Here is a 27,295-nt window from a genome sequence, read left to right on the forward strand (position 1 = left end):
TGCAGGCAATCCAAATTTTATTTAGGTCCATCATACTTAAGAATTGGGAAATTAACATTCCTTGGCCTCTAACAGAGACTGCAGGTGATTTATTTCAAGGTAACAATCCTGTCGAAGCATCTTTTTCTCAATCAGTTGTTGATTTCCCTCCCATCCAAACCTTCCATTATTTTCATTCCACCATTTCAAAACAATTCCAACACTAGAAACACAGAACAAGAGGCAGTAAAAATTAACCCAAATCATTCAGAATAGAACTGAACAGAAATGTTGTTTACCATGACAAGAGAAGGAAACCTGTTAAGTCTAGAATCACAGACTCTCAGGAACTAGAAGGGACCTCAGAACATTTAGGGGAACCTGTACTAAAACAGGAATCCTGGACAAAGTGGGGCACCCAGACTCTCCTAAGACATCCCCTGTTTTTCACTGGGATGGCTCTAACGGTTAGGGAGTTTTTGCTAACATGGAGAGTCATTCTGCCTCTTTCTCTTTTTAAAATTACTGATGCACTGTTCTGACAGACAAGGCTTATTCACCCTCCCCCCGACCCTCTCTCCCTCTCTATGGTACCTTCCCTTGCAGGTAAGCAGGGCTGGTAAATCTCTTGCAGATCTCTCCTCTGGTCTTAGTTCTGGCCTCTGAAGCCAGGGAAACAACACTGGTTCTCCTTGCTCTTGAGAGAGAGACTTTCAAACACCTGAAGGTATGGAAGTTTTCTCTTCTCCAGGCTAAACGGGTCTTGTTCCTTACCAACCCTTGTCTCAGAGTGAAACTGTTACCACCATCGGGAGCAAAGGAAAAACAAAGACAAAATACAGGGACCCAGAGCTCCAGCTCAAAGGTTTAGATGGCTCCTAAAAGACCTTCAGACTTGAGGCGTAATACAAAACATAGTGGAAAAAGCCAAAGAACAGAAATCTGCACTTACTCTTTCAAATCCAAGTTTTTAACACCGTATTCGGTAAACCTCTCAAATTCTACCCTTAGAGCTTCCTTCCTTGAGTTTAGAGTGATTCTTGGGACAAAGCAAAAACCCTCAAGGTTAGTGTTGCTTTTTAAAGCTTTCTCAGTCCAATCTGTAACATGACAGAAAGGACACTGCATTAGAAATGACAGAACTGTTTAGAATCCCAGTTTTGCTACATGCTGTAGGAGGAAGCGGCAGGCTACTTTTCCCCTCTGGGCCTTGGTTTTTTATGAAAACCTGGGTAACATGGTGGGGTGGGCTAGATTATCTGTTCAGGTCCTTTCCAGCTCCATTGCCTCTGAGGAGTTCGAGTTTAATACAAATATATTTCCACACAAAAAAATATAAATACATAGTAAATCATTATGGCAACAATAACACAGATTCTCAGCATTCAATGATTTATATAGTTATATGATCCCAACATTAAATTATACTATTGAACAACATGGACCAGAGCCTCCAAACAACTTTTTCTCAGTTACTAGAATCCAAGCAGATCTGGATCCATTCAACCAGACCTAGGAAACACCATGTCTAGGCAGTACTGGGAGACCTCTTGTCCAAGAAACCATTTTTTAAAAATCGCTGCAGTAAGCAAAAGCTAGATTATCTACTTAAAATGAACATTTTTGTACTGGGAGGGCCCAGCTGTACTCCTCTGCTTTCCCTCTGCCTCACAACCCCTAACAGCTCTCTCAACCTGTTGGCTGGTTCCCTAAACGAATTAGCTTAAAGTCTTGGACCTCTGCTGAAAATCAAATACTTTCCCCAGAGGGACCCTCTTCTGATGTTTCTTTAGCTGAGTCTGAGTTTCAGGTTTTCCTGACAGTCAGCTTTGTAAAAAGGTGCGGGCTAGGGGGAAGCACCGAGCACCTCGGGAACATCTCTACTACAGAGTTAAAACCAGAACTGAGAAGACTAGAAGGACCCTAACCTCTCTATTTTGCCTACGGCCTACTATCCTAGATACAAGTATCCAAAAAGATTAGCTATTCTCTGCAAGGACCCTTAAGAAACATCCTAAAGTCAAAAATGGATGAGTTCAAGTCTAACTATTAACTTGATAATTTCTAGGGGTTTCGAGTGGTCTTTGGATATGGAAGTAAAGAGATGTTTGCTCAATTCAGGGTTCTCCTCCTTACAGCTTATGTGTTCCCATTTGTCACCACGGACAAGTGATGCTGCATATGCTAACATCTGCACTGACTCCACCAGAGAGCTGGGCCTTCATCTGTACTAGACACTTTAATAGATGGCATAGCTGAAGGATAGATATAAAACAGAAAACTGCTCTTCTCAAATTATGAAGAATTAAGTTCAAATATTATCCTTCACATAACAAATGCCTGCTCAACAGAGAGGAATTAGTTTGGCCAAAAGAATGAAATTTTCTGGAAGAATGGCATTGGATAGGCTACCTGGTGAGCCCAGGAACTTGCCTGCCCACCGCCTCCCGCCCCATGTGGGAAGCAGTGTGAAGAGGTGGGATGGGGGGTTGTAAGAGGCTGCACTAGATCTGCCTTGTGAAGAAAATTTTGATGGTGAAGTTGGAACAAAACTTCACTTCAGCTCAGAACAATGACCAGGGTTCTAGGAGGTGGAAAGAGTGAGAGAGAGATGGAGGACAAGCTACACTGATGTCATCAATGCGAGAGTCATGGAAAATAAACACATTCATTAGCATCCTTGAAACCCAGACGAAGAGTGACCAGGTGGGAATAAAAGACAGAAGTTACTCCGACAGGTCCCAAGTTTCTTAACTCTCTGGCCTGGTATAGCTAAGAAACTATCTGCATGTAGACAATGGGTCACACAACTTCTATCTATGTGTCTCTGAATACTAAGATTTTATGAGCGTCAAGAGGAACTGAGATATAACTGTATAGAAAAAAAATTGCCTCTGATACCCTTGGCCTTAAGTTTTGAGTCACAAAACGTTTTTCAATTAGCCTCCTGCATGATTTAGGCTGAGGCTCGAAAATAAATCTGTACACAACTGGATGTGGGATTGGCCCCTGGGCCCAGGGCGATTATGGGGAGGTCCCTTCTCTTGGGGCTATTCCCTGCCCCAGGCAGGGTGAGAAGGGGTGGGGAACAGATTCAAAGAGCTCTTGAGTCCCTTTCTGTAAGCTCTTCACCACTTATAACCCACCAAAGCCTGGACAACTCCTTCCCTAGGACGCATTGTCCACACTGCTTTCTGATTGAGTGAGCAGGACAGAGCAGCTTCTTCTAAATCACAAGCCTCTAATTTGTAATTGCCTGAAACCTAGCATGCTTAGTTAGCACTTTATAGTGCCAAATTCAATGTCTGAAAACTGGCCCCAGGCTGCAAGATGGGAGGATGACCCCTCTTGGCCAGGATCTGAGGCCCTGAGGCAAAGTCAGTCAACATGGCAAGAAGCACTAGAGGTACCTTTTCCCCAGGAGTCTCGGCCAATTCTTGCCATGCAGTCCCTCCTGAACGATGGTGCCTGTCAGCTGTTGCAGTCAATACTACCCAAGGACCAAACTTCCAGAAAAGAGATGGCCTGGAGCAAGTCTCTCCTTTTCACCTCTGAAAGGGGGTCCCTCCCAGCACAAACTCTATACACTCGATAGGCCTTTTACAACTAGAAAATGGTTCTTTGGAAAACTCCCCATTCCAATCGAAGTGGGTAGGTTTAAACCACTGCCTTGTTATCCCAGGCTTACGGCAGCCTCCTTTCATGTTATTCAGATACTACTGTGACAGAGACAGACAAAATATTTCTTTTAACCCTGGAAAACATTGGGAGTCTGTAATGTATTAACACAACATTTATGCAGAGTGATACAAATAAAACTTTAATGACATCAGCTCACTACAACTGAAAATTAAGGGCCTCAGAAAGGCTCCTCATGCTGACTTCCAATTTCCAATCACATGTTTATGGAGCCATTTCTGAACATCGACATTATATCCTATCACATACCTTCTATTAATTAGGGTGATTGCCAGGATCATGGGAGAAGGTTTGAGGGCAAGAGGACATGCTTACAGAATTTAGTCAAGGAAGAAATAAAAGCACATTGCAAACATCAATGAAAAGCAGTTACAGATAGTAAGACGTGAGATCCCAGATGTCTATCTCTCTCCAATCAATAGAGAATACATGTGAAGTGACAGACAATACCACCGTCCCAGATCACTAACTTTATTTGCATTTGATAGCTAATTTCCTAAGCCCCATATCCAAAGAAACCAATAAAAAAAGCCACATCAGGAACGGAAAGTTAGAATGTCTATTAAATTAATTTTTCTTTAAAAAATGTTAGATTTCTGAATGAGCAAGATTCATTTTGGCAGGGAGAGGCCCGGCTTCTTCAGGCTCCTCAGCCTGGCATCGAAGCGCCACGAGGGAGGAGGGCGGGCACTTGGGAAGCTTCTGTCCGTTCATAAACTCCAGGTCTCCATAGATGCTCAGCTTCTGAAATGAACCGAGGCATTTTAAGACTGTGCTGCCCGGGCAGGTGGGGCCCCCTCCCTGGCTGGGCAGAGCAACACTGAGCCCGCCTTCCAAGCAGTGGAGCGAGCTCCCCCCGAGAGGAACCTCTACTGTTAGGAGGACAGTTATAGGATTTCTAGACACCTGAAGTCAGGGCACTTAGGTCTAGGAATCCAAAAGCCCGAGCACCACTCCAGGCTCACTGAACAAGTTTTCATTCCGTAGGGATGTCACTACAGTCAGCCCAGCTGTGAACCGAAGATGGGGTGGGCCCCCTTCCCTCTCACCCCTTTAGAGCTAGCTCCAATAGGAATCCAATGAAGTGGTTGCATCTATTCAAATTCTCACTACTGGAAGTTATAATTATGTAAACTAAGTTAATTGGTTCCAGCCCAATGGAAACATTCAGTGTGAATTCGAATGAAGAGATTCATTATTTGTACTAATCAAAACCTAGCAGTATCTCACTAGAATATCAGATGAATCAGAAGGCCGTACAGAGAGCCTTCCAAAAGCTCAGTCAACACTGGTGGTGGCGATGGCTAGAACGATGTCACCATTACTCTATTACCAAACTCATTTTTCTCTGTCACAAAGGGGATCTGGGGGAGGGCACCAGATCCAAGTTAAGAAATCTACACTCTGGTCTTGGCTCAAATATTTCATTAACAACACACAGAACAGGTGGCAGAATTCTACCCTGAGCCTTCAGGAGGAACCAAACGAATGAAAAAGCCAACAAGCTAAAGACAATTCTCATTCTGCGCCCTTCCCGTGCCCATTCAGGGCCCTCATGGTCCCATCTTCTTTCCAAGTTCTGCTGGCTTTTTTCCTTGGCTCTAATGCTATGGAGGGGAGCGGGGGGCGGTGGCAGAGCGTATCAGACAAGGAAGGAAGGAAGGCCGTCCTGAATCACACAGAGGCTACAAAAGCTTTTGCTTTGCTTGTGATGAAGCAGAGTGGAATAAAGAGAGAGCAGGAGCCCAACAGTCAGGAGACCTTGGCTGCAGCCCTGCTGGGACCAGATGAGCTCTAATGTCTAAGATGATTCAATCAATTCAAGGAATGTAAAAGCAACGTGGAATACCTGAACAGATGAACAGTCATACCATTACTACAAGGCATCTCACTTCCTCATTTTTATTCTTAATAATCATTGTTGGCTGCTCTGTAGCAGATTTATGGAAGAGTAAAAAGAAAACTTTTGCATTAAAAACCCTGAATTTTTATTAAAGTAAAACAAACAAACAAAAAAGCTGTTCGAGATGCTCTGGAATTCTTGGAAGGACAAAGAACCCTGTGCCCTGAGTTTCACAGAATGAACACGCAGTAACTAGGCAATGAGTGTCCTCCACACAGGCACTTTGTAAGCTTTTGAGACTGAGAGACCTCTCCAACCATCTGTTCCTCTCTCTCTCTGTTTTCCTTATTCACCAAACGTCTCTTGCCCACTTCCCCTTGGCCTCTCATCTTCATCCCTCCGTCCCTTACACCTCACTCCTCAATTCCACTTCTGCAACTGTGCTCTCTCCCTCTCCCCAGCTAAGGAGCTCACTTCCCCCCCCTGCCCACCTGTTCATCCTTATCAAGGCCATGCCTTAGCTCTGTGCTCTTGACCTCATCATCCCTCCCTTCCCTAGCTGACCATCACCTCCATCATCCCACTCTCCTCTTCCTCCTCTCCCCATCGATGGCTTCTTCGCCTACTACCTTCAGCCATGCCCAAAGCTTCCCCAGAACCCATGTCAGCCCTTCAAGCTCTTCTCTCTCTCTCAGCCAAATGCCTCCCTGCCTCCTCCCTTAACTGGAACTGCCCTCTCCAAAGCTGCCAGTCACACCCTACCTGGCAAACCTGCTGGTCTTTTCAGTCCTCCTTCTGCATCTGACACCACACTTCTCCCTTGATCATCCTGCCTGCCTGCCTGTCCCTCAGGTTTCTTAACTAGTTCAGCGTCTGTATCAAGGCACCTAACAGTGGTTATTCCTAGCAGTTCTGTCCTAGGCTCTCTTCCCTTCTCTTTCTCTCCCTCACTGCCATCCTCAGTGACCTTATTAATTCCCACAGATGGCCAAGAGGGTCAAATGTAGCCGGTAGGTTGAGAAGAATAAGATCCGAAAAAGGACCATTAGATCTGACAATGAAGAAAAGTCTGGCAACTCTAGAGAGAGAAGTTAGGCCAGCCTACAGAGGACTGAAAAGGATATAGGGATAGGTTTTTCCGTCCTAAAAGTCTGACTGAGAAAAGCAGGAGAGGAGGAAAGTTTAAGGGTGTGGTCAGCAGCTAGACAGCACAGTGCCCAGAGCCCTTGGCCTGGAGTCGGGAGTGCAAATCTTGCCTCAGATACTTCCTACCTGGGTGACCCTAGGCAAGTCACTTCACCTGTTAGCCTCAGCTTCCTCAACTGTAAAACGGGGATGCCATCAGTACCGACCTCACAGGACTGTTGAGGATCAAATGAGACATTTATAAAAAGCCCTGCGCATGGTGCCTGGCACACAGTAGGCGCTACACAAATGCTTCTTCTCCCTTCCCTGATTAAGGTGGAGAGACGGCCAGGTAATACAATGTAAGGCAAAGGAGAAGTTAGGTGGTTAGGCCATCCCCTCAGCTTCCAGACTGCCACTCCTACCTGCACGCCATCCCTCCCCCCAATGCCTCTCCTTACACAGCCACTGCCTTAGTTCAAGCCCTCATTCCCTCCCAGGCTAGTCACTGCCTCCTGGCTGGCCTCCCTGCCTCACAGCTCTTCCCCACAGACACCAAAGCCCGCATTCCCCTATGCAGACTGTGGAGGCGTGTAGAAACTCTCCTGTTAAAGCCTCTTCCAATCTGGCCCCAGTCTCACCTCCCGGCTTCCCCGTAGCCCACTCCCCTCCGCCCTCTCTGACCCAACCAGACTGGCCCCTCCATTGCCCCCTGCCCAGATCGCCTCTGCCTCTATTCCCCTATTCCTTCAAGAGACAGTTCAAGCATCCCCTTTGACATGATGCTTCTGATTCCTCCCCCACTACTTTGTATTTATTATCTTTATTCTTTTTGGACTTAGATACGTACTTGATGGTTCAGGCACTACAAATATTATCTCATTCAGTCCTCAAGACAACCTTGGGAGGTAGGTGGTATTATTACCCCCATTTTATAGATGAGGAAAATGAGGCAAACAGCAGTTAAGCGACTTGACCATGGTTACAGTAACTATTAGATCTGAATTCCGATTGCCCAGACTCTAGGCTTGGCATGCTATACACTGTACCACCTAGCTGCCAGGTGTATCCTTCAGTGCTCACACCTGAAACCTGGTAAGCACTTCATAAATGCTTGCTGACCTACTTCAAGCTGTTAAAATTATTGACAATAATGCTAACTTCTCCACTTTGCAGTAAAAACCCAATTCAACCAATATCTGCCTTATTACTCATGCCCGTTCCTCAGAAGCTATGTGCGGAAGGTAGCATGGGGCTGGCCCTGGAGACAACCAGCAGTCCAAGAAGCAGCCTGGCTAGATTCAGAAAGTCTCATCAGCAGGGTGGCTGCAGTCACCAAGATTGCCTGCCAGACAAAAAGGAGCTTCAATCTGCAATGGGGAAGGAAGGACAACAACGAACATGATGTCAGCTCCTATTCCAAACACATTTCCCTTACAGCCACCTTGTGAGACAGTGCAAATGATTCCCATTTTACAGATGAGGACACTGTCACAGAGCTCCTTCTAGGGAGTCAAAGCAAGTGTCCCCTAAGTCCAAGGCTCTTTCCATGACTCCAGGTCCCCTCAAGAAATGGTGACAATGCGGCCGGTGGCCAATGCGCACTTCTGTGGAGATGCAATATACCCGCTAAGGGCCTGCCTCAAACACCTTCCTCCCCATCAGGTTCCCCTGAATCTCCGTCTTCTGCCCTCTCTGGAGGATGGATTATGGAGGTGGGGTGGAAGCCAGCCTAGCATTACTGGGGACAATGCCCAGACCTGCCATTGCGTGTATGGAAGATAGGCTCATGACCACATTTGGGCCAAAGCCAGGCCGACAATCCCAGGAGGCAGGTGAAGGCAAAAATGTTAAGTCAAAAATCAGGCAAGCTGGGAGAACGCAAGGACGTGGACCACAAAGCCACTGCTGCTGTGGCCAGGAAGCCTTTCCCACGGCCCCTCCCTCACAGAGGCACAAACACGAATTATATGGGAGGGATGTGGTCAGAAGGAAGGACAAATGTAGACAATCACTCAGCGCCTAAGGCTAGGGCGTAGGAACCTAGCTGGGGAAGCTGCTGATGAAAGCTGCTCAGTCCTCAGCCCAACGACCAAGGCTTGAGCAGCCATCTTGATCCTGCCTCTGCCTTCCCAGAAGAGGAGGGGGTAGGGAGTGCGAACTGTTCATGATGGCCTCTTGGGACATGTGTTGTTTACTGAACAGCTCAGCTACAGAGCTTCTTCCCATGAGGAGGCAAGAAAGAGAAAAAGATCTGGTTCAGCAACAAGCCGCTGCAAACACACCAGTGTTTGTGCAGTGCAAATGCCCTCAGACAGCTCTACTCCGGCTCCTGTCAATGCCTGGGGGTGCAGCTACTGCCAGGGCTTCTCCCCGGATCCTGGGCGAGGCACCTAGGCAGGGGGTTTGCTAAAATGACCTGTTTTAGGCCTGTGCTTCCTAGGGAGGTCCCAAACTGGAGAGTCCCCTTGATTCTGCTCTCCCCTCTTGGACAGAGCTCTCCCCCGCTACACCTGCAAACTGGGGAGAATCATTCTTAAAGGACCACCGAGATGACAAGAGCTGGTGCTGGGGGCGCTGTCTGGGGAGGGGCTGACCCGGGCCGCCCTGGCCTGCCTTCCGAGCTGCCAGCTTCTTTCCTTTGGGGATCCCGGACCTGGGTGTACTCTATAAGCTCCGTCCTCCTGTTTGTCTCTCTCCTGGTAATCATTGTTCTCTAGGCCCAGCTTATCCCCCTTCTAGAGCAAAAGCTCCATGGGGCAGGGTCTGCAGCTCTCACCACCAAGCAGAGGAACTTAACCACATCTTACATATCACGGGGAAGACGCCGTCGGCAAACCCCCAGGAGGAAAATGTGCTAAAAATGCCTTGGGCCTTCTTGGACGAGGAGGGGAAAGCCCCACTCCTCCTCTGCACTTGGTGTCCACGTTCTAGGTCTTACATGGAACAGAGAAACTTGCTCTCCCCACCGAGGCTTAGGTTCTCTATTAAACCAACAAGATGGCATGTGTAAATTATGTGTAAATTATGCAAAAAAGCCTCTACTTCAGGACAACTTGTCCAAGGCACCCAGACCCTGCGGAGAAGTCAGGACTATCTCATGCTCAGGCTCCAAGAGGAAAACAGAAGGAAAGGGTTTAATGGAACAACAGCACCTGAAATAAATGGCTCTGGGCCAAGAAACCTGAATGTTTTCAGCAATAAATTTTTGGATATTTTTGTAGCAAATGAAGTAAGAACCATCCATCATGGCTGCGCTGCCTGAACAGGCACCCCTCATTCTTGGGAGAAGCACAAACTGACTGGTGAGCAGGCGGCTAGCTCCCCCTCTAGGCTGGGATAAGCCCTTTCTCTCAGACAGTCCCGTCTGTCTGAATCTTCCTCCTCTCTGGCCTGTCCTTGCCAGCTTCCAAACCTGGAGACATCTTGGACTTTCATTTCTGCGATGCTTCACACAGCTGGCTGCCAAGTCTTTCCAAAGTCCAGCCCCTCCGGCCTCTTCCATCCAGCTCCTCCTCTCATCTCCCCTGGCCTGGACCTTCCTAATTGTCCAGAGCCTCCTCTCTCCAATCTACTTCTAAAGCACAGGACAAACGCTGACCTTGCCAAGAAATGCCAGTTGCCCCCTCCTGCCCCTAGGAACAAATAAAAGCCCCTGGGCATTTACAGCCCCTCCCAGCCTACTTCCCATTTCAGGCCAGCTGCACGTTACTGCACATCCCAAATTCTAGCTTCTCAGCCTGGCTGCTATTCCTATAGGTGACAATTCATCTCCCACCTCCAGGCCTTTGCATACACAGGCTATCCTCCTCTTGTCCTTTCTCTTGTGCTGAACTGGATGGCCTGCCTGCCTGGCCCCTGAACACAGCCTAGTGAACTAGCCGTGCCTCAGCTGTGCATAAAACTATAGAGGACCCAGACAATTGGGCTCTCTGCCACCTGCCCAGGACCAGAACCTCACAGCTTGCTGCTGCCCTCCTCAGTCTCCCCTCGCCTACAACCACACCCACCGTTCCCTAAGAGAGACAAAAATCGCCCATCAGCTGGGACCTGGGACTTTTGTCTGGGCCGGATGTCTGAGGCAGCCTGTTGCTTCTGAACATCCCCTATCACTCTTCCAGGGGCCACCTCAGAGGACAGTCTGGAGAGCCAGGGGGGCAGGTGGGGAGCACACTTTTTCTCCAGGCAGACGGCCCTGGGCATTTGGTGACAAAGCTCAGGTGCCTCCTCGCCTCCCACTCACCTCTGGTGGGACGTACTGCTCCATCGCCGTGGCAACAGTGGCACAGCAGATCCAGAGTAACACCAGCACCGAGAGCACGAGGGTGATGGTCACAATCCAGCCAGAGTTCCTGACAGACAGCAGGGGAAGCACATGAGAACCCCAGACCCAGAGGGCTGACTCTTCCTAGCCACGAGCAGACCGAGCCTGGCTGCCAGTCTGCCCAGGAGGCGCTGCAGCCTCGGGGGGATGAGAGGCGGGGGCCCAGGCCGAGCCGTGGCTCCTTTCCTGGTCACTGCCCCTGAGGCTCAGAATGTAAGTGCGTGTCGCGTAAGGACTACCTCGCTCTTCGTCCTCAGATCTTCAGTGCCCACCCGTGGGCTGGGCTTACTCACTACCTGCTGACTGACAGCCCAGGAGAATGTTGTCTCATAATGAACTGTGCTGAGAGTCACAGTTACGTGGAGCCTGAGAAGAAAGGTAAAGGCGGGGGTGGGCTGCTTAGTGGACAGGGCATTCAGTTGTTTCCAAGGAAAGAAATCATTTTACACAGTGAAGAAATTTACATTATGCTGGTGGAATTCAGCAGCACTACTGCAGGAAAAAAGTGAGGCAGTTGAAGTGTATAGGTATAACTAATTAAATTGTCTTAAAAGTGGTGAGCATTACTGCTTAAAAGAAATCCTCTGGGGAAGCCTGTCAAATGACAAACCCTTTGGTGATGGGGAAACGCTATTTTCTTGGCCTTTTTAGTATATTAGCTTTTAAAGAAACCAAAACAACCCAGGAAATACAGGGAAACATAGAGAAATGGCTTGACTGTTAAAACTGCTTAACAATGAACATCCCTCAGACCCAAAGCACAGCATGTCTCTAGAAAGATAAATAAATCAGAAATACATACAGAGAGAGGCATTTAAAAAAGCTGTCGCTTTCTCCGTCTTCAAAATAGCCTCTGTGGGCCTGAGAGCCTGCTGGCTGTGGATTTGCTGAAACATCAAGGCATAAGTCAGATCAGACTCCATAATTTACCAACATTCACAAGCCTGAGAAGCCGGATTTGGGCCTGGCTACCAGCTCTGTCGCTGGCTTGCTGTGTGGCCTCACTTTCCTCACCTAAAATGAAGGGCTAGGGTAAAGGGCCTCTGAGGTTCCTTTGACATGCACCTGCAGAAACCTCTTCCCAAAGGCCCCCAGTGTGCACGTATGAGCAAATGGGACAATATGAACACCTTCTGAGGAACTAATATATCTCCAGCAGATGAGAACCCAAACGCAGCAGCCGATTCCGTATTACTGAAGCACCACGGCGTGCTGCCTCATCTGCTGCAGGAGGGGCATTCTGGTTGCCTGGAGCCTATGAGAACCTGAGGAAGAAAGCACCCCCCACCCCCCCACCCAGCCTCCCCATTCCAGGGGAAAATGTGGAGTTAAGACACTGTGTTTTTGCTCTAGAGAAGCTAAGAACCAGCAAATGTGGATAAAAGTGAACTCTGGCAATTCAGACTGATTTCTCAGCACACAGCAGGGAAGGAGGCAAGCCCGGAAGCTTTGATCTAGTGTCAAGGTCACGGGTTTACCTTCAGCCCTTGCTGGGAAGTTGTGAAAGCCCAGCTTAGACACAATGGGCAAGATTTGGGCCTTACTCCTCCTTTAAGGCACATTATCTACAGTAGATAATCGATTATCAAGGCTTTTACGCCAGTCTTGAAATAAAACTTACAGGCCATTTTCTTTAAAGGTGCATTTTTCCCATGTGCAGAATGATCCCGATCCACCTGAGCTGGATACTGAATTTCTGGTTTCGACTGAAAGAGAATCAAAGGGCTGGTGAGCAGCCTGAGGACCAAGGGAGCTCTGGCTGTGCCTAAAAACCGTCACTAGCACAATGGGACCATGGACAACTCAGAAATGGAAATACTCCAGCCATGACCCTCACCCTCGCTGAAGCCCCCAGCCAGCTGCTCCCCAAAGAGAGACCAGGACGGTGCTGCCACTAGCCTGGGGTAAATCACGGTGGCCGTGATGGAGCTATCACTAGGCTGGGGTAAATCACGGTGGCCGTGATGGAGCTATCACTAGCCTGGGGTAAATCACGGTGGCCGTGATGGAGCTATCACTAGCCTGGGGTAATCACGGTGGCCGTGATGGAGCTATCACTAGTCTGGGGTAAATCACGGTGGCCGTGATGGAGCTATCACTGGTCTGGGGTAAATCACGGTGGCCGTGATGGAGCTACCACTGGTCTGGGGTAAATCACAGTGGCCGTGATGGAGCTATCACTGGTCTGGGGTAAATCACGGTGAACCACATTCAATTTCACACAGTCAGAGCATCACAGCACCAGCCACGCTGGCCTGTTTTCACGGCTGAGTGAATGGTGAGCAGGCCTGCTGCTTCTTGCGGCTCTTGCCGCATTGATGCCCTTCCTAGGGCTCAGTGGGAAGAGTGTAGGCATGGAGCCAGAGAACAGAGCTGCATTCCAATTCTGCATCTACTCCTTCCGACCACGGGGATCTTGGCTTTATTGCACCTGTGAAACCACAGTGGGTGACCAGACAATCTCCAAAGTCTTTTCCATATTGTGGCACCTCATTATTAGTGGCTGGGTCAGCTAACCTATACCACAATCGACACAGACCTGGGCCCCAAACAGGTGGTGGGAACATCTACAGGAAAGCAAGTACAGCTGCTGCCTGACACCCTTACATTGCAGACCTTTTACTGAAATTGTAAGAATATGTTCTATTACTAATCTACAATTTCCAAATTAAAAGAATAGAAGGAACAACAAAACCTAGATTGGAACAAAATATCCATATCAATCTTACAATCAGCCCCTCATAATAATAATAGTAATAATAATAACAATAATAATAATGATAAAACGTTCACTTCATTTATCCTATTATTTACAGATATACTGGTCATCGAAGGTTACTTGTCTACAACGTTGCCTGAAATAATGAAATGCAAAGTTAAGCCCTTTCTATGAATTTCTTATCCAAGTCCAAATCAAATCAAATAATTACGTATCTTATCTTAGGTTTCTATGCTCCATTGTCCTATTATTATTAGGTGAGGTAAGAATTAAGCTGTTTATATCGAAAGAACCTCAAATTGAAGCAGCTATGATTTTACTCGATCAAAACCACTATCACACAGGCAGACACGTAAAACTATTCGGGGCTATTCAATAGGAAGTCACTTTGAGATCATTTCATGCTGAATCCCAGGGAAAGGGGCACAGAGGATTACTCCAGGGAATCCGCTGACCTCAAAGGTCCCTTCTTGCACTAAGCACTTATGATTCTTAAACAAGCACCTGCAACTTACTGAAGGCATGACAGGGTCAGTCTAGAGTCATACTCTCACCTGAAAGATGACAATTTTCCCATCATCAGCCTGAAGATAGAAAGTCCAGGAAGAGGTTATGAAGCTCTGTGCCGAGTCCATCATGTCGCTCCAGAACGACCTCACCAGTGTCAAAGGGAAAAGCAGATGCATTTTGGGCATCAGGGACATGAGCTGTAAGGAGACAACAATTTTGAAGTCCTGGCTACTTTTCATATATATAGACACAAACCCATCAAAACTACTGTCATCATGGTCAAGCCTCAGTTGTGTGTGTGGGCCAAGGAAACATCAAAAAACTTGAATCCCAGGCTGACCTTCTTTGCCAGCTGGCACACTTGAGGGCTGCCTCCCCTCGCCATAAGCCGATGCTATGGTCAGAAATAAGGACCACATTTGAAACTTGGTAGTTTAAGTTGGTAATCTACCATGGTAAATTGGTAAAGCTAACATGATCTGTTACATAAATGCATCCTATTTATTAGTTTCCAAAACTGAATTCCGGACAGTGAGAGTGGGGTTTCATGAGAAAATTTTAAAATGAGCATTTATCATCCCTCTCTCTTTCCTTCACTACTGTAACCTTCCAAAATGGACAATTAAAAAAAGCCACGTCCAAAAGCGTATGAGTCATTCTGCATTTGAGTGCATCCCTTCTCAGGCAGGATGTGGTGCAGCATGTTTTATCTTTAGTCCTCTGGAATCTTGGACTATCACTGTATTCCTACCGCCTTTCAAATGTTTTCTCTTTAACATGCTATCGTATACATCATTTTCCTAGTTCTACTCACTTGACTCTGCATCAGTTAATACATTCCCCGATTCCTTCAAAATTGTCCAATTCATCACTTCTTACGGATGTCATAACTTGTTCCCCTTTAGTTTCCAGGTTTGGGCTACTATAAAATGAGGCGCTATGAATTTTTGTTGCCGCTGCTGGGCAGCTGGGGGCGCCATGGTGCACAGAGCGCCAGGCCTCAAGTCGGAAAGGCTCATCTTCCTGCGTTTAAGTCTAGCTTCAGACACTTATCAGCTGTGTGACTCTGGGCAAGTCACTGAACCCTGTCTGTTTTACTTTTCTCATCTGTCAAATGAGCAGGAGAAGGAAACGGTGAACCACTCCAATATCTCTGCCAAGAAAACCTCAAATGAGGCCACAAAGAGTCGGATGCTACTGAAGCAACTGCTCAACAACGTATCCTTTGACCACTTCTTTATTGGGGAATGGCTCTTAAGTCTTATAAATGTGAACCGGCTGACCTGAAAATGAGACTTTGACCAAACATGTTGCAAAGATTTTTTTTCTAGCTACATGTTTCCACTCTAATTTTAACTGCATTGATTTTGTTGGTGCAAAATCTTACAAAATTGTCCGTTTTCTCTTCTGTGATCCCATTTACCCCTTACTTGGTTACAAACGCCTTCCCTATCCACAGGTAGGAAAGGGAGCATCTCCCTTTATCCCACAGAATTTGCTTACAATGTGACCTTTCTTTCTAAGTCCTGTATCCACCTGGACTGCCTCTGGGTATATGGTGAGAAGGGCTGATTTGCGCCTAACTTTTGCCAGGGAGCTTTCTAGTTTTCCCAGTTGTTTTTGTCAAAGACGTCTTTAGATTTATTCAACACTCTTGTGTTTGCTCCTGTATGCTGTGTACCTACGCCGTTGCAATGAGTGAACTATTTTTTAACCAGCACCAGATCACTTTAATGATTACTGCTTTGCAATACAGACAGCTCTCCTTTTTACAAATGGACTGTTCCATAGACCTCTATGCAACGTGAATCTGCCCACAGACATGCAGGAGGCAGGCAGGAAGGAAGCTGGCACGCGTGCAAGGATATGTGGGAGTCTGGCTTTGGGGCAGATCCACGGAGGCTGGAAACAAGACAGAAAAGGAAGGGTGACAGGAGCGCTGGGGATGGACACACAGTCCCCAGGCGCACACGGATGGAGAAGGGCAAAGGTCTCCTCTCTTAGCACTGGAGGCTCAAGCCCAGCCCCTGACTTAGCAGTGGTGGTCTTTCTGCACCTATGCTTACATTTGGAGGGGAGGATTTTTGTTTTTGGTGGGAGGCCACAGAGCCAAGGGGCAGGAGTGGAGAGAGACAAAGACAGCACAGTAAAGTTAACATAGGTGGTTTTTGGGAGGTAGATTTCTTTCAGAATTTGTTTTACTAAAGTTGAATATGCATAATGCAAATTTACACAAAGCAAGAATTATCTGTATTTTAATATCTGGTACTGCTAGACTCCTTTCCATGCCCTTTTCCATTACTTTCCCTGAGATTCTTTATTTCTGCAAAAAAAAAAAGTGTTTTTGTAGTTAAAACCATATAGTTCCTGAGGTGTCTTGGTAGACACCTCTCAAATATTTTACACCTTCTATAAATATTTTGAATGAAATTTATCCTTCTAGCTCTTACTGCTGAGTTTTGTAGGAATATGTAGGAATATGTAGGAATACTGATGACATGTGCAGCTTTATTTCACATCCCGTAACTCTGGTGAGCTGTTTGAACTGATTTCATAGCTGACTCTTCCAGGTTTTCTAAGAAAACCATCAGACCCTCTACATAAATAATGTCGTGTCCTCTTTGCCTACACTCGTTCCCTTGATTTCTTTTTTTTGTTGTCTTACTGCTGCAACTACTATTTCTAGGTCTATAGTAACAATTAATGATGATGATGGGCATCCTTGCTTTATCCATGATCTTCCTGGCCTCTAACTTTTCTCCACTACACACGATGCTTGCTCGTGGTTTCATAGTAAATACTTACTATGTTAAGAAAAGATCCCTTGGGGCTGCTAGGTGGTGCAGTGGATAGAGCACCGGCCCTGGAGTCAGGAGGACCAGAACTCAAAACTGGTCTCAGACCTGACACTTGACACTCACTAGCTGTGTGACCCTGGCCAAGACACTTAACCCCAATTGCCTCGCCAAAAAAAGAAAAAAAAAGATCCCTCTATTTCTATGTTTTCTCATGTTTATAATTATGATCTTTTATTTGTATTGTCAACCTGGCTTATTATTTTTATAGTCTTCCTTATACTGTTTTTTGCACGTTTGACAGAATTCATTTTTAAATCCATCTGTCCTGGAATCTTTCTCTTTGGGATTTCATTCATGGTTTTTCCAAATTATTTTTGTGATAGTGGATTATTTAAGTAGTGAAGTTCTTTTGTTTGTCAATCTGGGTATTTTAAATTTTGTTTAAGTATCCATTTCCTCTAAGTTAATCAGTTTTGTTATAAGAAAATTTTGATCCTGGTGTATTTTCTTTTCCAAAATGGCCACTAGGAAGTTACTTCAATGACCTTGTATGACTACACTGGTACCAGATACCAATGTATCCTCTGGGACTCTCTCTGACTCAGGGTGAGGTCCTCAAAGAGCCCACTCTGCAGCCACTCTGGTGGCTGAATGCCTGTCTGAATTCAACTGTGACACACATATAGCCTGCAACTCAGAGCCCGTGCCTGAAAGCTTTCTGTATCAGTGAAGCTTGGGTTCCACTCGTATAGAGGGTCAACTCCATGTCACAGTGAGGCAGCACTCAATCAGAGGGAGACAGTTGTTTGTTATAAAAATTAACTCTATGTGCCAATTCTTCAGTATGGAAATAGGCTTAGTTTCCTCTTTTTTTTCTCCCATAACTTCTCAGGCATTGTCTCCCCCACCCCAAAACAAGACAAACCACGGACAGTCGGTGGTGGGCAACAACAAAAATGAGACGTGGCTTCATTTTTATACACTTCATGGCTCACCAAGAGCATTACCTGGTGTCCATGCCGAGGAGAGTCTGTAGTAACAGAAAAATTACATTTGCGTAATCTTTACTTCTGGATTATCCCTCCTTGGCCCTGAACTGTTAAGCACCTAGCAGGCAAGACAAACAACTTTTCCAGGGAATTACACACCTGCCATACCTACCTCACTGGCCTGCAGTGAGCTGCCTCTTTGCCAGATTAAATGTTACTTCAGACTAGGTTTCAAATCTCATACTTAGTCTGTTCCCCCTCCTCTACATGCACACCTATCCATATTTTCTCTAAAATGGAATGCTAGACATAATACCCTAGATGTGCTCTGACCAAAGCACAGGATGGTGGGCCTTTATCCTGCCTAATTCTGGATACTTCTGTTAATATTAAAATATTATATTTATCTCAAAATGCTTAATAATTTATCTTACTTTTTTAATTGTTACTATTTCTATTAACATATGTTCAAATGATCATTTCTGGAGTAGCCATGCCACGGTACTTGAAGTCCACTAAAATCCACAGGCCTTTTCCCCATTTCGGCACTGATCTCTATATCCCTGTTCAGTGCCAACTTAGCAAAGTTGGACATTGTTCTGGCCTGTTGGGATCTTTGTGGAGCCTGAGACTCTGTTACGTGACAAACGCACTCCCCTTCCCATTTGCTGACACCTGAATGTGACTTGGTGGGAGAGCAGGGAGCTGCGCTAGCGCCCCTCAAGAAAGCTGCTGTTGTTAGGAAGCGAAGGAGGGCTGTGTGCTTACTTGTTCTTGTCTCAGCTCGGCAAACGGCAGCTGACTCTGGCAGCCCAGATGGCAAGCGTACTGCTCGCCAGGCTGGGAGTACGCCTCTGTGCAAGCTGAGAGGGAGAGAGAAACGGAGAGAGATGAGCTTCAGGGAAGGTGCGCAGGGCTCCACGAGCAGCGCATCCCATCGGAATGTGGTCCAGGCGAAGGCCAGGCCATGTGATTGTTTCTGTTAAGCCCCACATTTCAATCAACAAGCACTGCTTCGGCAGATTCCACGGACCAGCAGGAAGAGAGCAAGCCTATCAGTGGGGCTGGAGGAGATCGGGGGGCTACCCTGGGAAAACCGAGAGATGAGGCACAAGAGGGCTTTTGTCTCTGTTCTGCCAGTCCGTAGCCGCACGGCTATGAGGAAGTCACTGGATTTCTTCTCTAAAGCCTCAGTCTGTCCCCTATAAAGCAGGAGCAGCAGCAGCTCTCTGCAGCTCACCAGGGTCTGGAGCCAATCAATCGGAATACACATCAAAGTGCTTTGAAAACTCTCCCGTGCTATGCTGATGTAAGATGGTGATAACAATAATCACAGAAAAAGGTATTTATGCCACAAACTGCTCCACAGCTCTTTGTAATTCACACAGTGCCTTCTTTCCCTTAGGACATACACACAAAGCTAAGTGGAGTGAGTGCAGTTTCAGTAGAGGAGAGCCCTGGACTGGGTCAGGAGAGACAACCTCCAGATCTGAACTGTGACCCTGACACTAATCGGACTGAGATTTTTTTCATTGTAAAATGGGGTCCATAACATTTGCAATAATCAATGCAAGATTTTTCATAAGCAAAGTGCTTTACAAACTTTAAAAATACTTTATGAATGCCATCACAGAGAAAATTGATTCAAATAGGTTTACAATGACCTGGCCAAGGTCATTAATTTGGCTAGTCTGGAGCAAACTCAGGATTCAACCTCAGGTTTGTCTTTGACTATCAGCCCAGGGCTTTTTCACTGCCCCACGAACACATCAGTGATCCTTGTTAGGATTTGAAAGTGCACATCTCCTCCCACCCTGGCCCAGGACTGTGACATTGTTACCACACCATTTACTTCAGAGACAGAGAGTTAACAAAGAGGACAAAGAAAAAAGGATTTTAAAAAGATTCAAAATAAAACAATTAAGCAAGACATTCAACTTTGAGAAAATTAGGGCACATTTTTCTAAGCTGGTGATAAAAAGTATTCAGATGAAAACTGAAAACGAAGTCTACTGGAAGATGTATGTATAATAGACAGGATCCTTTTATTTTTCCATTAAACCAGTTTCTTTTTCCTGACACAATATCGGGCCACTAAGAATGATGTGAACAGACACAAAGAATACACTATTCAATATTTAGTCAAAGGCCTGATAAAGCAAAATTCACCAGCCGGTGCCAACCAACCTATGACTGAAAAATCTTAGAGAGGAAAATCATACCACCTAAGAAGACACAGTGATGAATTAAGAGTGCAGTAATTGCCACTTCATTTGTTTAAGCCAAATGGTTGGTAAAACAAAGGCATCCTAAAGCCAACATTGTCCTAGAAATGAGATGGAATTACAGAAACCCCAGCAATCTGGCAGTTCTGAGCAGCAGCTATGGAAACTGTGACAACTGCAAAGTGTACATAAGACTATTTAATAGAAGATGCTTGGGATTCTTTAAATAAATAAATGTAACAAAGAAAAAAAAAGGTAGAGAATGTCATTAATACGTCATCTTACCAGATTCACACTCCAATTTGGTCCGATTTAAGTCAATTCCATCATCCACAAACTGACAAATTGAAAACAGCCTGCAGCCTCTCTGGCAGGCATACAACTCCTCTTCCTATGGAGTTAGAAGACCAGAGGAGATTACCAAAAGGCCAAGATTATCCCCGGAAAAGAAAGCTAAAAAAGAAGCAAAGTTAGTAGCATCTGCTATAAAGTCTTTACTGGAAGGTATTTTACTGAGAGTAAAAGAGAGGCAGGAGTTGGGGGCAACACCACAATGCCCACGTTGCCCGCAAAGGCTTTTGTGGCTTATTTTTGAAGCTCATGTAGGAAAAGACGACTGAAAGGAAATAAATTATTCCTTTTCCTTTCCATCTTCTATGGCCAAGTGCACATTTCTGGGGAAACGTTGCTATTTAAAAGGGGTATCGAGTAACAATGGTATAAACAGGACATTAGCAGAGGTGAACGAGGGAGGCAACAGCAGACTGGAGGCCAAGAGGAGGTGGACTTCTGCCCTCAAAGCTAGTGCTGATGCCAGGCACACTATGCTCTGCTGAAGGACCCATCAGCATCCTTCCCCATGTGGCACACAGCGTCACTAAAGCCCGGAAAAAGGAGAACATGTAACAATGGCTGACATACAAGGAAGGATTCAGATTGCATACGAGTCTAAATACAGGCCACAGGCCTGATATGTGGTCTCTTTGGAAAGAACGTTCTGTGTGTGGGTATAAAAAGTAACACCAAAATTACAGGCCAACACCTAGGTTTTATACGAGTTAGATGAGGGGGGGGGACGGGGGACACAAAGCATATGTCTGAATTAACACTTGGTGAAAAGAAGTTCACATTGAGCAAAGTATTTCAGTTATCAGACATCTGCAGGTGTGAATCTGGGGGAAGAGGAAGTTCCCTTGAAGATCGCTAGATACACAATTTTCCCATACTGGACAATGTGAACTGCCTAACTGATCTCCTAGCTCTGAGGTTCCCCTCTTCAAAGAAAAAAAGTAGATCTGAGGAGACTGACCTTAAAAGGTCCAAAGGGACTTTGACAATAAGGCACATATGATATGGGTAACAAACTAATATGGAAACCAAAGCCCTCAACTTACTGTTCCCTCCACTGTGTGCAAACTGGCAGCAGCCCCCTGGTAAGGAAGGAGATGGCGTGTGCACACAGCAGTTAGGTACCAACAAAACAGGAAAGTCTCAGGCATTTCTCCCCGGAAGGAGGATTAGTGACGTCATGCAAGAGCAGCAGCCAGTTAAGAAAAGCTGTGATCCACGAGGCACGACTCTGAGGGAGAGTTTTTCAGGCCTTAATTCTGATTCCATTCCTTCAAAAAAAAAAAAAGCGCTGCGCACAGAGCCTAGCACACAGTAGACACTTAACCACTCATTTCCCCTGAAGGAAGCATGTGGCACGGAAGGTGACCGATGCTGCCAACTGGGCAGCGCACCTCCTCCGAGGTGGCTCGCCTGCACTGTTCTGGGAACATTGTGCACCGAGTCTTCAAAGGCAGGAGGAGCTTTACAGAATCTTTCCAAATGGATTTCCTTTTGGTAACAGGCCAACCTAATAAACCAGTGCACAGGTGGGAGGGGACAGACAATTTCTAAGGTCCTTCCGCCTCTAAAATCCAGTTCTTGACCTATTTTGTAAGTTCTACCACCTGCTAGATACCACTGAACTGTACTCAGAATGACAAGTAGAATTTTACAGGTGCCTCCTCTGATCTGTCCAGCACAGTCTAAGGACAACGAGTGCTGCTTCAAACTGAACAGAATTCTTGTGCTGAAGGAGTGAGCCAGGGAGTCAGATGCCACATTTGCCTGTAGAACTTAACATATTTTCTTTACTCTTTTGGTGCTCAACATGTTAAAAATGCCAAACTGGTTTCAATTCAATTCAACATGTGATTATTAAATGCCTATGATATACAAAATGCTTGGTGCTAGGCTTTTGTCATACAAAGACACAAAACTGGGAAACAAAAGCCTATGGGGGGGGAGAAGGGGGATGGACCCAGAATGGATGGTGCATGAGAAAATAAATGTATATATGTACAGAGAGAAGGTGATGGGGGGAGTAGAACATATGTAAACAGATGTGTGGTACTTTTAGGTAGGGGAGAACAGCATTAATGTAGGATGGGGAGGAACTGGGAAGGTACACAAGACTGAGACTTGAAGGACAGTAATTTTGAGAGTTAGAGGTAAGGAAGGAATGGATTCCAGGCATGAGAGACCAAGTGAATTTGGGAAATAGCTAATAAGTCAGCTCTGGTAAAAAGCATATGGGGAAATAATATAAGATAAAGCTGGAGACACAGGCTGAAAGTCAGACTGGAGAGGGCCAAGAACACTAGGTGGACTATCAGAAAATATGCTCTAGAAAGCCTCCCAATGAGCACTAACCCTGTGCATTATTCTCTCCATCTATTATTTGATCCAGACAGGTTATGTAACTACACATCAGGAAAGTTAAAAGTAAAAAATTCAAAAAAGCCTAGCCCTGCTCGTTCTCCAATGCCCCCTCTTCTCCAGCCAGCTGCCCAAAGCACAAGCGTTTGTGCCCCCCCCCCCAACTCTGAGGATCTCTGGTGGCTTCCCAATACCTCCCATCAAACACTCTCCGCCACAAAGCTCCAGCACACTGGCCCAGGATGCCAGTTTCTAGACTCACTGTACACAAGTGCCCCTTGCCCGCTCATCCCCTCTACTATCTTAATCCTTAACGTCCTTCAAGGCTCAGCTGTTCTGCTTCCCTCTTCACATTATCTGGTATTTATCTGTGGGATATCCCCCACTCAGAATTCAAGCTCCTCAAGGGCAGGCACTGTTCATGGGAATATTAGTGCTTAATAAGTGTTTGTAGAATGGGATAGAAAAAGGCAAACATATCCTAGATTCTTTCAACCAATGACTAAAGTGCTCAGCACTTTCTCCATGTCTGAACTGTTGAAATTAGGAAGGAAACGTGGTGTAGTTAAAAAAAACAAACCATGGATTTGGCATGAGAAGACCTTGGTTGAATCCCATTTTGGCTAAAAGGGCTGCGTAACTTTGGGGCAATCGCTTCCTCTCTACTCTAAACGGAATCAAAGGCCCAGCTCCCACTCAAGCCCAGAAGCCATCTGTTTGTGCACCTCTCCAAAGCCATGCTTCACGTATTGGCACTGGCTGCCTTCTTCCACACTAGAGGCAGGAGCAGGCTGGCAGCTCACAGAGAGGAAGGGAGCTGGAAGGAGGAGCACAGGGACCCTTTTTCACCACGAGGATTTCTGGGTAGTTAAGAGACTTGCAGAGGGTCCCAAAGACAGGCAGTTAGTCCGTTTGAGCTCTCTGACCATGATTTCATGCTGCCTTTTGAGTTCTGCTTGGCATAGACGTTGTTGTTCAGTCCTTTCAGTCATGACCCCATTTGGGGTTTTGTTGGCAGAGATACTGGTTTGCCATTTCCTTCTCCAGCTCATTTTACTGAGGAGGAACTAGGGCAAAAAGGATGAAGTGACTTGCCCAGGGTCACAGAACTTGTAAGTGTCTGAGGCCAGATTTGAACTTGGAAAGATGAGTCTTCCTGCTATCAGGCCTGGCTCTCTATCTACTGTGACACCAACACTGAGCTATCTCTGCCTGGCACTGAGTAGGCCCTTAATCAATGCTTGGAGACTGACAACTCCCTACATATCTTGGATATCAGACTTTTTTTTAATCAAAGGTTTATGATGCCCCAGACCTATTTAACTCATCAATAAACATTTATTAAGCACTGCTAAGTGCTGGGGATACAAAAAAAAAAAAAGCAAGACAGTCTCAGCCCTGAAGGAGCTTACAATAGGGAATGGGGAAGACAATGAGTAATCAAACATGTACAATGAGCCATATGCAGGCTAACCAGGAGACAATTAACAGGGGGAAGGCTTCAGGTAAACGATGAAGCTGGGGCAGTCAGTAGTTGGAGTAGAGGGAGAGCATTCCAGGCACGGGGGGGGGGGGGGGGGGGGACGGGGACACGGGACGACAGCCAGAGAAAATGCCTGGGGCTGAGAGGCTGGAGGGGCTTGTTTGTGGAAGAGTTACTGGAATGAAGAGTAACTGTTGGGGACTGAGGTGTAAGAAGGCTGGAGAGGTGTGAGGGGGCCAGCTGGTGAAGGATGGCGTTTTTGATCCCGGGGGCAGGAGAGAGAGTCACCGGAGTTCATGAAGCACCTGGGCTTCAGGATAATTTCTTTGGTGGCTGAATGGAGGATGGACTGGAATGGGGACAGACAGACCAGCAGCTAGTGCAACAGTCCAGAGTTGGGGAGAGCAGAGAAAGGAGGGGCATGGGGGAGGTGAAGCTGAGGCCTTGGCAACAGCCTGGCTACGGAGTGAGACAGGGAGGAATTGCAGCTGACTCCCGAGGGTCTGGGAGGATGCCCAGAAGGCTCTTCTCTATTCTGGGACTAACTGGTTCCGGAGGGAAGAAAGGGAATACACACTTATTATGGGCCAGGCACTATGTTATGTGCTTCACCTCGTATGTTCCTCACAACAAGCCCGGGAGGCAGGTGCCTGAGGTCACAAGGCCTGGCACCACCTAGCTGCCCCCTCAAGGTGGGACCTTTATTACACCCGTCCTATGTAACAGGGGCCCAAAATCATAAACGCTTGGCTTTGTATAAGGAAAGGGAGGTGCTGCCTGCCGCCCTGGTAACAGAGAACCTTAAGGAATCCAGGAAGGAAGGGCTCCAGTGCACTGAAGTAAGTCTTCTAAGGGCCACCGCCGGCCCCCAGGCTAACAAAATCCCCAGATGCCATCTCTTCTGGGAGCCTGGGGCTAATCTTCCCCAGTACTTTGCTTCTGTTTTATATTTAGCTGTACACACGGCCTTTGGCCATCATGTTTCTCCAAACAAAACCCAAGCCTGGCTCCCCTAGGACAGGAATTGTTGGGCCTGCCTGTTACCAACTCTCCCCCGGCAGGGGTGGCATGCGCTGGACGCTCTGTTAGGTGCGAAGGATACAAGGACAAACCCCCCAAATTCCCAGTGTTCTAAGATGCGGGCATCTTCCTGATGTACCTATTGTTCCATCTCGAGTCTGAGAATTCTAGAGCCCCCATACCCCTGATTGTACCTTGGGGATCCTGGGGTTGATTCTGATTGGTTGTGACTCTTAACCTGACCCTTAGTTTCTTCTGTAAAAAAAAAAAAAGGGACACTAATATGCCTGCCTTCTTAACCTACAGAGTGACTCTAGAAAAACAAAGCTATACCAACATACTATTAGTTAGGACACAGAATACATTTCTAGATCCCCCGAACAGCACTTCTTTCCAAAGGCCTGGATTTTGGGAGACACCACTGTACGCTGGAATGATTGCCACCTGGCAGCCTTGAGCAAGCAAAGGCTGAGAGGAGAGAGCGAGGGTGGGGCACAAGTAAGGATGCTGACAAAGGAGTAGATGCCCTAGGAAGAGAGGGGAGTTGAAGAAAAACCGTAGCAACAGGCCAGAAGGTGGAGCCAAGACAGACAAGTGAGAGGGAGGGCAGCAAGTAGTCTGGGGGATCGGGAAAGCAGCGGCAAGAGGGGAGCGTTGGGGACCTCGGGGTAACTCGGACTGCACCCTCGGGAGACAGATGAAGAGGCGGGCACAATTCCTCCCTAAGGAGCACCAGCAGATGAGAAAGCACTTGAACGTGGGTGGATGCAGGAGAGATGCGAGGAGGGCTCCAGGCAGGAAGGACCCCCACCCATCCAGCGTAGGACCCCGAGCTCGGCGCCCCGCCCCACCTGCCTCCAGGTTAAACAAGGACACAGCACCTGCGGGAGGGCGGGGGGGGGGGCGGGCGAGGCTCAGTTGGTACGGGAGGAGGGGGACCCGAGCGCCAAGCCAAAGACAGCAGGGGAGGGGGGCAGCAGGGAGGAGACGAACGAGAAGAGGAAAGGGACCCGGGGAGGAGGAGTCAGCGGGAGAGGCAAGAGGAAAAGGAGGAAGGCAACAGACAACCAAGGGGGGAGAAGACACAGGAGGGAGACCAGAAAAGACGGAGACGCGGATAAAGGCTGAAGAAAGAGGAGACAAAGGGGAAGGGGAGAGGGAGCTTGGGGGAGCAGGGCAAGGAGGGAACGAGGGGAGACAAGGGGAGGAGTCCAACAAGCAGGGAGGGGGCCCCAGGGGGAGGAAGAGGAGGCGGAGATGGAGGTGAACAAAGGGGGAGGGGACGTGCCCAAGGGAGGACAAGGAGAGCGAGTGGGGGGCACTCATAGGAGAAGGACCCTGTGGGGAGGAGGACCCCCGAAGAGAGAGGGACTCCGCGGGGAAGGAGAGGAGGGGGACCCCGCAGACAGGGGAAGCAGGCACAGGGGGACCCCGCGGGTGGGGGAACCCCGCAGACAGTAGAAGCGGGCGAAGGAGGACTCCGAGGGGAGGGGGAGGAAAGTAGGGGCACCCCGCGGGTAGGGGAAGCGGGGGAGAGGGAGAAGGGGACCTCCGCGGGTCGGGCCTACCTTAGGGTAGGTGTGCAGGGGGTAGGTCAGCTGGCAGGCTCGGTGGCAGGAGGCCGTGTCGCCCAGCACGGAGTCGAAGGCCTCGGCCGAGGCGGCCCCGGCGGCCCGGGGCAGGCCCAGCGCCGCGGCCAGCAGCAGCAGAAACGGTGGCCCCGGGAGCCGCGGGGCCCGGGTCCGGACCCGGAACGCCCCCAGCGCCGCCATCTTGTCTCGTCCCTTCGGTCGCCGCGGCCGCCGCCGCCACCTCCTCCTCCTCCTCCTCCGAAAGTGGCTGTTTTTCTTCCTCCTCCTCCTCCTCCCCGCCTCC

The 27,295-nt window shown here is 47.5% G+C and overlaps 1 protein-coding gene across 1 annotated transcript; it reads right to left on the reverse strand.

Annotated features, from left to right (window-relative positions):
- TMEM59 (transmembrane protein 59) lies at window positions 1-27,255 on the reverse strand. Its single transcript, XM_020987824.2, has 8 exons — window positions 26,989-27,255; window positions 20,497-20,602; window positions 18,755-18,849; window positions 14,244-14,396; window positions 12,592-12,676; window positions 11,773-11,857; window positions 10,890-10,998; window positions 1-4,422 (listed from the first exon to the last, which is right to left on the reverse strand). The coding sequence occupies exons 1-8, from the start codon at window positions 27,190-27,192 to the stop codon at window positions 4,267-4,269; spliced, it is 993 nt and encodes a 330-aa protein (XP_020843483.1). The 5' UTR covers window positions 27,193-27,255; the 3' UTR covers window positions 1-4,266.
- Between the last annotated feature and the right edge of the window lie 40 nt (window positions 27,256-27,295).

The sequence above is a fragment of the Phascolarctos cinereus genome, unplaced genomic scaffold (genome assembly GCF_003287225.1).
Source record: "Phascolarctos cinereus isolate Bilbo 61053 unplaced genomic scaffold, phaCin_HiC Scaffold_5;HRSCAF=322, whole genome shotgun sequence".
NCBI classification, from domain to species: domain Eukaryota; kingdom Metazoa; phylum Chordata; class Mammalia; order Diprotodontia; family Phascolarctidae; genus Phascolarctos; species Phascolarctos cinereus.